At 31.4% G+C, this 14662-nt stretch overlaps 1 protein-coding gene and 1 non-coding gene across 2 annotated transcripts in view; both read left to right on the forward strand.

The window, feature by feature from the left end:
• Positions 1-14662, forward strand: part of LRRIQ3 (leucine rich repeats and IQ motif containing 3) — a 175513-nt gene that overhangs the window by 12088 nt on the left and 148763 nt on the right. The window contains exons 2-3 of the mRNA XM_026497807.4: positions 10813-11061; positions 14063-14386. Coding sequence (XP_026353592.2) covers positions 10813-11061; positions 14063-14386 — 573 coding nt within the window. The remainder of the gene's footprint in view (positions 1-10812; positions 11062-14062; positions 14387-14662) is intronic.
• Positions 12396-12502, forward strand: LOC113254861 (U6 spliceosomal RNA). Its single transcript, XR_003315983.1, has one exon. It is a non-coding gene; the product is annotated as a U6 spliceosomal RNA (small nuclear RNA).

A 14662-nucleotide genomic window follows, 5' to 3' on the forward strand; every position in this document is an offset into this window, starting at 1 on the left:
TGTTATGTCTTCTTGTAGAATTGTCCTTTTATCATTTGTATTACCCCACCTTATGCCTGATAATTTTCCTTGCTCTGAAATCTGCTCTGTCTGAACTATTAAAGCTTTTAGCTTTCTTTTGATTAGTGTTAGCATGGTATACCTTTCTCCATTACTTAACTTTTTATTTTTTACCTTTTTTAATGTGTGCCACAGAAGAATGAATATTTTTAATTGAAAATTAATTAACATACCATAAAACTCACCCCTTTAAACTGTACAATTCAGTGAAAATATTCCTTTTTTTTTTAGTGAAAAATATTTCTAAACAAAAACAATGACTTGGTTATTTATCAACAACTTTTCCTGTGGTTAACTATTCTACAGTATCAGTTTTAATGCTTTCATAGTATTCCATTGACTGTATAAAATAGTTTATTTAGTTAATTATACCATTTAAGACATTAAGGATTTTTTGGTATTAAATGAATATCTATATATACTATCTTTTTTTTCATATCCATCATTTTTATTATACTTTTCAATTGGGGTGTAATTGACACATAATATATTTGTTCCAGCTATACAGCATAATGATTAGTATTTGTATATATTGTGAAATGATCAGCACAGTTAGTTAACATCCTTCATCATGTGTAGTTACAAAAATTTTTTTTCACGTGATGAGAACTTTTAAGATGTACTCTCTAGGAACTCTCAAATATGCAATACGATGTTATTAACCAAAGTCATCAGGCTGTGCATTACCTCCTCTTGACCTATTTATTTTATAACTGAAAATTTGTACCATTTGACCTCTTGTCCAATTTTGCCAACCCCTACCCCTGCCTCTGTACCACCAGTCTGTTTGTATATATGAGTTTGATTTTTTGTTTTTGTCTTCAAATGCTACATATGAATGAGATCATCCAGCACTTGTTTTTCTTTGATTTATTTCACTTGGTATAATGCGATCAGGGTCCATCTATGTTGTTGCAAATAGCAGGATTTCATTCTTTCTTATGGCTGAATAATACTCCATTTTATGTATATGCCGCATTTTCTTTATCCGTTTATCTGTGGACACTTAGGCTGCTTACATGTCTTGGCTATAGTAAGTGATGCTAGAATGAATGTGGGGGGGTACATATATCTTTTTGAGTCAGTGTTTTCCTTGTCTTCAGATAAATATTGAGAAGTAGAATTGTTGGATCATATGGTAGTTGCATTTTTTTTTTTTTGAGGAATCTCCATACCGTTTTCCGCAGTAATCGTACCAATTTTCATTCCCATTAGCAGCGCATAAGGGTTCCCTTTTCTCCACATCCTTGCAAACACTTGTTATTTCTTGTCCTTTGGATAATGGCCATTCTAGCAGGTGTGAAGTGATATCTCATTGTGGTTTTGATTTGTATTTCCCTGAGGATTATTGATGGTGATCATCTCTTCGTGTACCATGTTGGCCATCTGGATGTTTTCTTTAGGAAATGTCTATTCAGATCCACTGCTCATTTTTAATTGGATTTTATTTTGGTATTGAGTTGTATGAGTTCTGTATATATTTTGGGTATTATCCCCTTATTACGTATATGATTTGCATACATTTTCTTCCATTCAGTAGCTTGCCTTTTCATTTTTTTGATGGTTTCCTTTGCTGTGCAGAAGCTTCTTAGTTTGATGTATTTTTGCGTGATGTATTTTTTGCTTTTGTGTCCTTTGCTTTTTGTGTCAAAACCAAAAATCACCACCAAGGCTATTGTGAAGAAGTGTACTGCCTATGTTTTCTTTTTGGAGTTTTAGGTTTTAAGTTCAAGTCTTTATTTCGAGTTAATTTTTGTGTATGGTATAAGATAGTGGTCTAGTTTTATTCTTTTGCATGTTGCTGTTCCAGTTTTCCTGACAACATTTATTGAGGAAACTCTTCTTTCCTCATTGTATATTCTTGGCTGTTATGTTATAAATCAATTGACCATCTATGTGTGGGTTTATTTCTGGTCTCTCTATTCCGTTGCATTTAACTATATATTTTTTTAATGCCAATACCATACTGTTTTGATTACTATAGCTTTGTAATGCAGTTTGAAATTAAGGAGCATAATGCCTCCACCTTTGTTCTTTTTCAAGATTGCTTTGGCTATTTAGGCTTTTTTGTGGTTTTATACGAATTTAGGATTGTTTGTTATATTTCTGTAAAAAATGCCATTGAAAATTAGCTAGAAATAGTGCTGCATATGTAGATTGCTTTGGGTAGTATGGTCATTTAACAATGTTAATTCTTCCAGTTCATGAGCATGAAATAGCTTTCCATTTATTTGTTTCTTTTTCAGTTTAATTAATTAATTTAAGCGTATGGGTCTTTTCCTTCCATTGCTAAATTTATTCCTAGGTATTCTTTTCTTTTTGATGCTATTTTAAATAGGATTGTTTTATTAAATTCTCTTTCTGATAGTTGATTATTTTCGTTGCTTTTGTTGCCTGCAGCTATACTGAATTCCCTTATTCACAGTTTTTTGGTGGAGTCTCCAGGGTTTTCTGTGAATAATATGTTATCTGCAAGTAGTGACAAATTTACTTCTTCTTTCCAATTTGGATGTTTTTTATTTCTTTCTTGCCTAATTACTCTCTAGACTGCTAATACTATGTTGAATAAACGTAGTGAGAGTGGGCATCCTTGTCTTGTTCCTGGTCTTAGAGGAAAAGCTTTTAGCTTTTACTGTCGTGTATGATGTTATCCGTGGATTTGTCATATATGGCCTTTATTATGTTGAGTTATGTTCTGTCTATACCCTTTGTTGAAATACTCAGTTTATCATAAATTAATGTTGAATTTTGTCAGGTGCTTTTTCTGCAGCTGTAAAGATTATCATATGATTTTTACCCTTCATTTTGTCAGTATGGTGTATAATCACATGTATTGGATTGTGGATGTTGATCTATCCTTTATTGCCAGGCATAAATCCCACTTCATTGTGGTGTATGATCCTTTTAATGCATTGTTGAACTTAGTTTGTTAATATCTTGTTGAGGATTTTTGCATCTGTGTTCATCAGAGATAATGGTCTATGACTTTTTTTGTAGTGTCCATCTCTAGTTTTGGTATCAGGATAATGCTGATCACATAAAATGAGTTTGGAATGTTTTCTCCTCTCCTTCTTTAGAAGAGTATAAGAAGGATTGGTATTAATTGTTTGAATATTTGGTAGAATTCACCCCATCACTTTACTTTTAATTTATATTTGTCTGTACATTTAAAGTACAATTCCCAGACAATGTATAGTTGACGTGATTTTTTGATCCACTCTAACTTTGATCCACGATGTCTTTGTGTTGGTGCTTTGACCATTGATGTTTAAAGCGATTATTTCTATAGTTGAATTAATATCTACTATATTTGGTACTGTTTTTTATTCATTGCTCTTGTTTGTGTTCCAGTTTTAGCCTTCTACTCTTTTCTGCTTTTTGTGGTTTAATTGAGCATTGTATATGATTTCATTTTCTATCTTATCTCAGCATATTTATTTTCTTTTTTTTTCATTTTTTTATTAGTTGCCCTTGAGATTGCAGTAATTGAAGTCCACTCTCAAATAACATATACTACTTCACATGTGGTGTAAATATCTTTTAATAACAAGATATTTCTAATTCCTCCCTCTTGTTCTTATATCATTGCTGCCATTCATTTTATTTATATATATGACTTAAATATACATATTTATGCATAGATAATCAAATACACTTTTGCCATTAGTATTTGAGCAAACTGTTACCCGTTAGATAAACTAGGAATAAGAAGAATAAAAGCTTTTTATTTTATCTTCACTTGTTTCTTCCCCACTGCTCTTCTTTTCTTTATATAGATCTGAGTTTCTGAACTATATTATTTTCTTTCTAGCAAACTGCTTTTAACATTTCTTGCAAGGCAGATCTATTGGCAACAAATTCCCTCAATTTTTGTTTGTCTGAGGGTCTTTATTTTCCATCCACTTTTAAAAGACAATTTCACAGGTCATAGTTTTTTATATTGGCAACCAACGGTTTACTCTGTTTAAATGGGTTCAACTTCTTTAGATTTTACATTAAATGAGATCATACAGTTTTTGTTTTTTTTCTGACTTATTTCACTTACTATAAACCCTTTAAAATCCATCTATATTGTAGAAGATGGCAGGAGTTCCTTCTTTCTCATGGCTGAACAATATTCCATTGTGCATGTATGTGTGTATTGTGTAAAAAATATATATATATATATATATATATATATATATATATATATATATATATATATATATAACTATTACATTTATTACATTTTTTTAGCTGTTCATCTGTCAGTGGGCACTTAGGTTGTTTCCATACCTTGGCTGTTGTAAATAATGCTGTAATGAACATGGGAGGTGCAGATATCTCTACAAGATAATTATTTCATTTCCTTTGGATATAAGCACAAAGTGGAATTGCTAGATCATATGGTAGTCCCATTTTTAATTTTTTGAGGAACCCCCATACTATTTTCCATAGTTGCTATATCAGTTCACATTCTTACCAACAGTGCTCAAAGGTTTGTTCCCTCTTCTCCACATCTTACCCAATGATATTTCTTGTCTTTTTGAATGTAGAAATTCTACCATGTATGAGGTGGTATCTCATTATGGTTTTGATTTCCATTTCCCTGATGATTAGTGATGTTGATCATCTTCTTATATATGTGTTGGCCATTTATATATCTTTTTTTGGAAAAAAATAGTGTTCAAGTCCTCTGCCTATTTTAAAATTAGATGATGATGATGGTGATGATGATGATTATTGCTACTGATTTGTATGAGTTCCTTTTATATTTGAATATTTAACCCTTATTAGATTAATTGCAAATATTTTCTCCCATTCCGTAGTTTGCCTCTTCATTTTGTTTATTGTTTCTTTTCTGTGCAGAAGCTTCTTAGTGTGATGTAGCCCTACTTTTTGATTTTTGCTTTTGTTGCCTTTGATTTTGTTGTCATATCCAAAAATCATTGCTACGACCAGTGTCAAGGAGCTTTTTCCTTATGCTTTCTTCTAGGAGTTTTATGGTTCCCAGTCCTATATTTAAGTCTTTTGATTTAATTTTTGAAATAATTTTGAGATTTTTTATAAGGGGATGTAAGAGGTCAGATTTAATTCTTTTTCCAGTGAATATCCAGTTTTCTCAACACCACTTATTAAAGATATTGTCCTCTCCCCATTGACTTGTCTTTGTTCCTTTGTCAAATATTAGTTGACCATATATGGGTAGGTTTATTTCTGGGCTCTCTATTCTTTCAAATTGGTCTGTGTACCTGTTTTTATGCCAGTACCATACTCTTTTGATTACTGTGTATTTATAATATGTTTTAAAGTCAGGAAGTATGAGCCCTCCAGCTTCATTTTCTTTTTCAAGATTGTTTTGCCTAGTTGAGTTTCTTGGGTTGTTGTTGTTATTGTCCCATATGAATTTTAGGATTATTTTTCCTGTTTCTTTGAAAAGTGCCATTTGAATTTTAATACGAATTGCTTTGAATCTGTAGATAGCTTAGGATAGAATGGACATTTTAAGAGTATTAACTGTTCCTGAACACAGGATCTTTCCATTTGTTTGTGTCTTTATTTTCTTTCATTAATGTCTTAGAGATTTCTGTGTACAGATCTTTTACCTCCTTGGATATATTTATTCCTTAAGTACTTTATTCTTTTTAATGCTATTATAAGAGGATTGGTTCCTTTACTTCTTTTTCAGATACCTCATTGTTAGTATATATAAAATGAAACTGACTTTTGTGTGTTTATTTTGTGCCCTCATCTTTACTGAAATTGTTTATTCTCACATTTTTCATGGATTCTTGAGGATTTTCCATATATAATATCATGTTATATGCCAACAGTGAATCATGGAACACTACATCAAAAACTAATGATGTACTGTATGGTGATTAACATACCATAATAAAAAAAATAAAATAAATATGTTATCTGCAAACAGAAAATTTACTTCTACCTTTCTTATTTGGATTCCTTTTCTTAACTGATCACTCTAGCTAGGATTTCTAGTCTTATGTTGAACAGGAATGGTGAGAGTGGGGACTTTTGCTTTTTTCCTGATCTTAGAAAAGAATCTTTCAACCTTTCACCATTGAATAGAATGTTAGCTGTTGACTTGCCATATATGGCCTTTGTTATGTTGAATTGTAATCCTTTTATACCCTCTTTGTTTAGAATTTTCATCTGTAAGGATTTGATTCATCAAATGCTTTTTTCTGCATCTATTGAGATGATCATATGATTTTTGTCTTTTGTACCATTAATAAGATACATTGTACTGATCGATCTGTGTTGTTGAACCATTCTTGCATCCCAGGGATAAATCCCACTTGATCATGGTATTTGATTTTTTTTAAAATGCTGTTGAATTTGATTTGCTAGAATTTTGTACAGAAATTTTGCATGTATATTCATTAGGGATATTGGCTTGTATTTTTCTTTTTTCTAGTACCCTTATCTGCCTTTGGTATCAGGGTAATGATGGTCTTATAAAATGAGTTTTGGAAGTGTTTTATCCTGTTCAACTATTTGGAAGAGTTTGAAAAGGACTGGCATTCATTCTTCTTTAAATGTTTGATAGAATTTGCCAATTAATCTCTCTGTCACTGACTTTTCTTTGTTGGGAGGTTTTTAATTATTGATTCAATCTTCTTACTAGTAATTAGTCTGTTCAGATGTTCTTTTTTCTTTAGGAATAGGTCTTAGTAGACTGTATGTTTCTAGGAATTTATCCATTTCTCCTAGGTTGTTTAATTTGTTGGTGTATAATTGTTCATAGTATTCTCATAATTCCTTGTATTTCTTTGATATCAGTACAATGTCCTCTCTTTAATTTCTAACTTTATTTATTTGGGTCCTCCTTTATTTTTAGTGGTGATTGTTGTTCAATCTAGCTAAAGGTGGCCAATTTTGTTTATTCTTTCAAAACCCAACCCTTAGTTTTGTTGATCTTTTCTTATTTTCTTTATTTCCTTTATTTCTGCTCTGATCTTTTTAATTTCCTTTGTTCTGCTAACTTGGGTATAGTTTATTGTTTTTTCTCTAGTTCCTAGAGGTAAGAAGTTAGCTTTTTTGAGATTTTTTTTAATGTATGCATTTATCACCATAAGATTCCTGGTTAGAATTGCTTTTGCTGCATTCTGTATGTGTTGGGATGTTTTTTTGGATTTTTTCATTTGTTTCCTTTTTCCAATTTTCAGTTTGTTTTCGTTTTTCAGTTTTCAGTTGTTTCCAGTTTTTTTTTTAATTTCACTTTGATTTCTTCTTTGACCCATTGATTATTCAGGAATAGAAGTCTTAAAATTTTCTTCCTCTAAATTTACTATTTCTCTGAGGAAAGTAAAAAAAAAAAAAAAAGAAGCCATATTTATTGAAAGATGATTCAGTTCTAGGTCCCATGCTAAACTATGAAAACTACAAAACAAGTGCCCTCCTGACCTCAGGGTGTATGTAATTTAATTGGAAAGACAACATTTAAATTATATAACATATAAATATATAATTTCTAAATTGGGGATATAGGCATGGTACAGGAATGTAAATGACTAAGAGTTAATTAGACAATGATTTGCTGAAGAGAATTACACCAAGAGAGAAGTATGACATCCTTAAATAGCAGGGTTCAGCATAGCAAAGTTCAGCATATTTCATTAAGAATCCATTATTGTTAACTGTTTAGACTTCTAATTATTTAATTAAAAATTAATATTTCAGCAATTCAATTTTACTTCACCACATAGTTAATTTTATTGTTTTCATGGAGTTTACATTTAAACATAAAATAATTAGGCAACCTAGATTTTTTTGAAATTCTGAAGCCATGAAATTTTAGTTCCCAAATCATTTTGGTATTTAATATTGCAGAAGATTTTTTAATATGTCTTTAATTGACATCTTTGTAATTAAAACTAGGAAGTAGTTGTCCAAAATGAATAAAATGATATTCAATTAAGAACTGTCATGAAGATTATCTCAAATTTGGATTTGTATGACTTAATAATTTCTTCCTTAGAATATATGTCTTAGCTGTAAGAAAAAATTTTCAAGTGAGGCAATAATACTAATCATACTAACTCAGTAGGTATTATTTAAAAAATTATTTTGAACATATTTAGGCATTTTGAGGAAGAGGGCAATGTTATCTTATGTTTCATTATCAATTAACTTCACAAAACAGTGTTGGTGATTGTCACCGAGTAAGTAAGAAGGTTGATCAATTAATAGCTAAAGATAGAATGCTTAAGCAATTGTACAGCCTTTCATTTAGTCAGATTATCTAGTATGTCTGAGATCAATAAAGGAAATGGAAAAAAATTCTACTTTTGAGTAATACCAGTGGTAGATTATTGACATCATGTTCAAGTGACATACAAATCACATTAATACAGAAAAGTTTAAAATAAAAATCTTTCATTGCTTGTGATAAGTTTAAAGACAGTAACTATACTCAGTAACACTATTTAGAATCCCCAAAAATAAATGCTAGGAGGATTATATCTTCTACAAAGAAATATCAGAATAAACTATTAGAGATGGAATAATCTGTGTGAACAATGGATGCTTGAAATAATAGTTTATCTATGTGTCACTGTCTGTACACACACATGTACCAGTGCATTGACAAAAGGTGTCAAGTCAGCTTCAGCTTTATGTGAGGAAATGGGATCTCTCTGCTGTTCCATGTTGATGTGTTTTGTTTATCCAGAGATTTTGCTATGAGCTATGATCTAAAACACTTTAACTTTAGTTAATAATAATGCATTAAGATTGGATCATAAATTATAATAAATATACAACACTAATGCAAGATGTTAATAGGGGGAACTGACGGTGAGCGTGTATATGGGATCTCTGTGTACTGTCAATTTTTCTGTAAACCTAAACAGCTCTAAAAAAATTAAGTCTACTAATAATTTTAAAAAATCACTTGGCTAAAAAAAGAAAGGAAAAAGTAGTTTGGTATATGACTCTCACTTTGCAGATTTCTGACAGAATTGCTATTGACTCAAAAATTGGATTCTATAGCTGAAACTTTTGAGCACCCCATTGTCTTGAAACATCCTGATTTATGCCCGAGATATGGTCTCTCATAAACCCCTGTTATAAACAAGAGTTTGCCTGTATTAGGCCAAAATGGAAAAAATAGGTTTTTGAGAGGAGTGCCTGAGGAAAGACTTAAGGTCTTTTCTAAATAGGGATCCCAAATGACGGGATACCTTTTATACATTGCCTTTCATTTCAGGAGTTATAGACCTTGATAAGTTTGTAAAGATTTTTTCACATCTGTTTATTTTATGTCAGGGTCTTTATATTTGGAAAACTGTTTTACTTGTACTTTAAGGCTAGTCTTTCTCAAGGTGTCTATGACTTACCCAGGTGCATGCTCAATTACAGATTCCTTGGCCCGCTGATAATGTAGATATGATATGTGGCCTAGGAATCTGCTTTCTGTTGAATTCCTTAGGTGGTACTTAAGAGTTTGAAGATTACAGTTTTAGGCTTTGGCTAGGATATAAAAAGTACCTAATCTCTTGAAAGAGTGTGAGAGTTTATCTGGATTTCCACATTTGTTTTCATTTGAATTATGCTAAGCTAATTTACTTCCACATGGGAGAGATTCTTCCAATAGGGAAGGTAGCTAATCTTACTAAATGCTCTCAGGTAGGCCACTTGAGTTCAAATATTCTCTTCTAAACTATCACTGGGTGACTGTGTTTTGTGAAAGCTAAAATTACCTACAGTAAGGGAAATTTCAAATATATGAGAAATACTATGTAAAATTACATTAAAGAGCTTTGATCCAGAAAGTTTTCATAAACTTAAATTAGTCAAATTTTAAAACCGTTAGAATTCCAGATCTTAATTGCCTACTTGAATTGAACATAAAAATAAATAATGTGATTGCAAATTGTCTCTAAGAAATTTATAACAGTTGAAACCCTGTATTGCGCCTTAATTTCATTTAGTTACATTTTTCAGCCTCTTACACAAATGTTAGCATTATCCTGACTTGGAAGTTTATCATTCAGTGCATTTCTTTATTTAGCATAATATTTAAACAGAATTATTATACAAGGTATAATAAGGTGTAATTTTCTTTGTTTTAGTTTTCTTGCCTAGAAGCGATGTTTTTCTCTTAACTGTTTCACCGAATTCCATATTCTCTAAGTATTCTAGGAAAAAGGAATTTTTTTTTTCCTTTTACTGATTGATTAGTTGATTGGCAAGGACAATGATAACATTTTTGATTTGTAGTTATATAAATGTCATACTTTTAAAATGCTTTGAATTAGAAGGTTTTATGGGATTAATTTTTTTGAATTTTTTGAGTACAGTTGATACATGATGTTACGTTAGTTTCAGTTATACCACTTAGTGATTTAACAATTTTATACATTATGCTGTGTTCACCACATATGTAGCTACCATCTGTCCCATTACATCACTATTACAATTCCATTGACTGTATTCCTTATGCTGTGTCTTTTATTCTTGTGATTCATTCATTCCATAACTGGAGGCCTATATTTCCCTCTCCCCTTCACCTACTTTGCTCAGCCCCCTCTTGTCTGGCAACTATCAATTTATTCTCTGATTTATAGGTCTGATTGTGCTTTTTTTGTTTATTATTATTATTATTTTTAGATTTCACTTACGAATTAGATTTTTTTCACCTTTTTTACCCATTGTATTCTCACTAACTTTAGCAAATTTTTTGTTTGTTTTCAGATTTATTTTTGGAAGTTGAAAAACCTTTTCTAAGCTATTTCCCATTTTTCCTAGATGTTTCATGGAACAATAACAGAAGAGCTAACCAGTCATGAAGAATGGAGTCACTATAATGAAAACGTGATTGAAGATCAAAAAGATTTTGTTTTTGTGAAGTTCAGTGGCCTTCATTTAAAATCTATGGAAAATTTGCAATCCTGTATCTCTCTTAGAGTATGCATCTTCTCAAACAATTTTATTACAGATATTCATCCACTTCAGAGTTGCATAAAATTAGTCAAACTTGATCTCCATGGAAATCAGGTAAGCAATAGACATTTTAGATATTTGTATATAAATGAAATTGATATTTAAAAACATGCTATCTATCCCAGTATTTCTCCCAATTTTTTATAAAAAATATATACAAAAATTTAAAAATAAATAGAGTATATATAACTACAAAATTTAAAATTTAAGGGCCGCCTGGCTGGCTCAGTCGTTAGAGCAAGTGACTCTTGATCTTTGGGTCATGAGTTCGAGCCCCACGTTGGATGTGGAGATTACTTTAAAAAATTTTTGAATTTCAACAAAACTTTTGAGTTAGAAATATATAAACACTGTGTGATTTGGTATATTTTACTTCTTAAATTAATAGTTTGGATTAAAAATGCTCTGGCCTTTTAAATTTTTTAATGACATAATTGACATATAACATTATATTAAGTTCATCTGTACAACATGATGATTGGATATATAGCACATTTTCTTTATCCATTTATCTGTCTGTGGACACTTAGGCTGCTTACATGTCTTGGCTATAGTAAGTGATGCTAGAATGAATGTGGGGGGGTACATATATCTTTTTGAGTCAGTGTTTTCCTTGTCTTCAGATAAATATTGAGAAGTAGAATTGTTGGATCATATGGTAATTGAATTTTTTTTTTTTTTTTTGAGGAATCTCCATACCGTTTTCCACGGTGATCGTACCAATTTTCATTCCCATTAGCAGCGCATAAGGGATCCCTTTTCTCCACATCCTTGCAAACACTTGTTATTTCTTGTCCTTTGGATAATGGCCATTCTAGCAGGTGTGAAGTGATATCTCATTGTGGTTTTGATTTGTATTTCCCTGAGGATTATTGATGGTGATCATCTCTTCGTGTACCATGTTGGCCATCTGGATGTTTTCTTTAGGAAATGTCTATTCAGATCCACTGCCCATTTTTAATTGGATTTTATTTTGGTATTGAGTTGTATGAGTTCTGTATATATTTTGGGTATTATCCCCTTATTACGTATATGATTTGCATACATTTTCTTCCATTCAGTAGCTTGCCTTTTCATTTTTTTGATGGTTTCCTTTGCTGTGCAGAAGCTTCTTAGTTTGATGTATTTTTGCGTGATGTATTTTTTGCTTTTGTGTCCTTTGCTTTTTGTGTCAAAACCAAAAATCACCACCAAGGCTATTGTGAAGAAGTGTACTGCCTATGTTTTCTTTTAGTTTTATATTTTCAGGTCTTAGGTTTCAGACTTTAATCCATTTTGAGCTAATTTTTGTGTATGGTATAAGATAGAGGTCCAGTTTCATGGCTTTTTTTTTTTTTTAACATGTTGCTGTCCAGTTTTCCTAACACCATTTATTGAAGACTGCCCTTGTGCTTGCTTTGGCAGCATATATACTAAAAATGGAACGATACAGAGAAGATTAGCATTGCTGCGGTGCAAGGGTGATATGCAAATTTGTGAAAAGACTGCCCTTTCTCCATTGTATATTGACTCCATCATGAATCAACTGACCATCTATTCATGGGTTTTTTTCTGGTCTCTGAGTTCTGTTACATTGATCTGTGTGTCTGTTTTTATGCCAGTGCCATACTGTTTTGATTACTGTAGGTTTTTAATATAGTTTAAAATCAGGGTGCATGATGCCTCCAGTTTTATTCTCTTTCAGGATTGCTTTGGCTATTCAGGATCTTCTGTGTTTCCATATACATTTTGGGGTTCTTTTTTCTATTTCTTTGAGAAATGCCTTTGGAATTTAGAAGGGATTACACTGAATATGTAGATTGTTTGGGGTAATATTATTTTAACAACATTTATTCTGTCAGTCCAGAGCATGGAATATCTTTCCATTTATTTGTCTCTTACACTTTCTTTCATCCAGGCCTTATAGTTTTCATTATGCAGATCTTTCCCCTCCTTGGTTAAATTCATTCTAGGTATTTTACTCTTTTTGATGCAATTTTAAATGGGTTTGTGTTCTTTTTTTTTTTTTTTTTAAGATTTTATTTATTTATTTGACAGAGAGATAGACAGCCAGCGAGAGAGGGAACACAAGCAGGGGGAGTGGGAGAGGAAGAAGCAGGCTCATAGCGGAGGAGCCTGATGTGGGGCTCGATCCCATAACGCCAGGATCACGCCCTGAGCCGAAGGCAGATGCTTAATGACTGCACCACCCAGGCACCCCTGGGTTTGTGTTCTTAATTTTTCTTTCTTATAGCTTATTATTAGTGTATAGAAATGCAGCAGATATTTGTATATTTATTTTGTATCCCACAACTTTATTAATTGATTTATTAGTTGTAAGAATTTTTTGGTGAAGTCTTTAGAATTTTCTGTATGTAATGTGTCATCTGCAAATTCTGACAGTTTTGTTCTTCCTTTCTGATTTGCATGCCTTTTGTTTCTTTTCCTTGATTAATTACTCTGGCTGAAACTTTTAACACTGGGTTGAATAAAAGTGGAAAGAGTGGACATCCTTGCCTTGTTCCTGATCTTAAAGAAAAGCTTTCAGTTTTCCCCATTGAATATGATGTTGTCTGTGGGCTTGTCATATGTGGCCTTTATTATGTTGAGGTCCATTCCCTCTGTATCTACATATAGATACTGTTGAGAGTTTTTATCATGAATAAATTTTGAGTTTTGTCAAATTCCTTTTCTCTATCTATTGAGATGATCATTTGATTTATCCTTCATTTTTGTTAATGTGGTGTATCACATTGATTGATATGGCTCCTTAAATCTTTATGTTTAGAAAATTTTAGAATTAGCCTACTACAAAGGAATTTTTACTGAACAAAGTATATATGTCTATTCATTTAATTATACTGATAATGATAACCTATTCCAGATGAGCTATGTATTATGTTTTTACTCCAGACACCATTGGATAATTAGAGATTCTTTTGCAGCTTTTTAATGAGAAATTTGCCATTTTGGAAAATACTTAATTTTAGAAGATGTTTAATGTTTTTCCATTTTCCATGTAATTTATAGAAAATTAATATTTGTATTTAAGATGTTATTATTAATAATATTTCAGATAAAGAGTCTACCAGATACCAAATTTTGGAGTGGATTGAAGAAACTAAAACTTCTCTATCTTCATGACAATGGGTTTGCAAAGTTAAAGAATATATGTATGTTATCTGCCTGTCCAAGTCTCATTGCCCTCACTATGTTCGATTGTCCAGTGAGCCTTAAAAAAGGATACAGACATGTTCTTGTCAACAGTATATGGCCTCTCAAAGCACTGGATTATCATGTAATTTCTGATGAAGAAATAATTCAGAACTGGCATCTTCCTGAAAGATTCAAAGCATATAACCACCGACTTTTCTTTAATTTCTGCCCTGCTTTGAAAAAGGTAATGTATCATTTATCTAAAATTTCATAAACTAGTGAATACATTAGTAATATCTTATATCTGAGAATTTACAGAAGCTTTTATGCCTACTGAATAAAAATTGCTGAGCATAAAAATATCAAACTTTAGAGAAATATATTCTTGGTTTCTATTATTTTTAATAGCTTTAAGGAGATATAGCTTATACTATAAAATTCACTCATTTTGTATGTATGATTTAATGATTTTAGTAAATTAATGTTGCTCTATAACCATCTCCACATTCCAGTGTTAGAG

The sequence above is a fragment of the Ursus arctos genome, unplaced genomic scaffold (assembly GCF_023065955.2).
Source record: "Ursus arctos isolate Adak ecotype North America unplaced genomic scaffold, UrsArc2.0 scaffold_12, whole genome shotgun sequence".
Lineage (NCBI taxonomy): Eukaryota > Metazoa > Chordata > Mammalia > Carnivora > Ursidae > Ursus > Ursus arctos.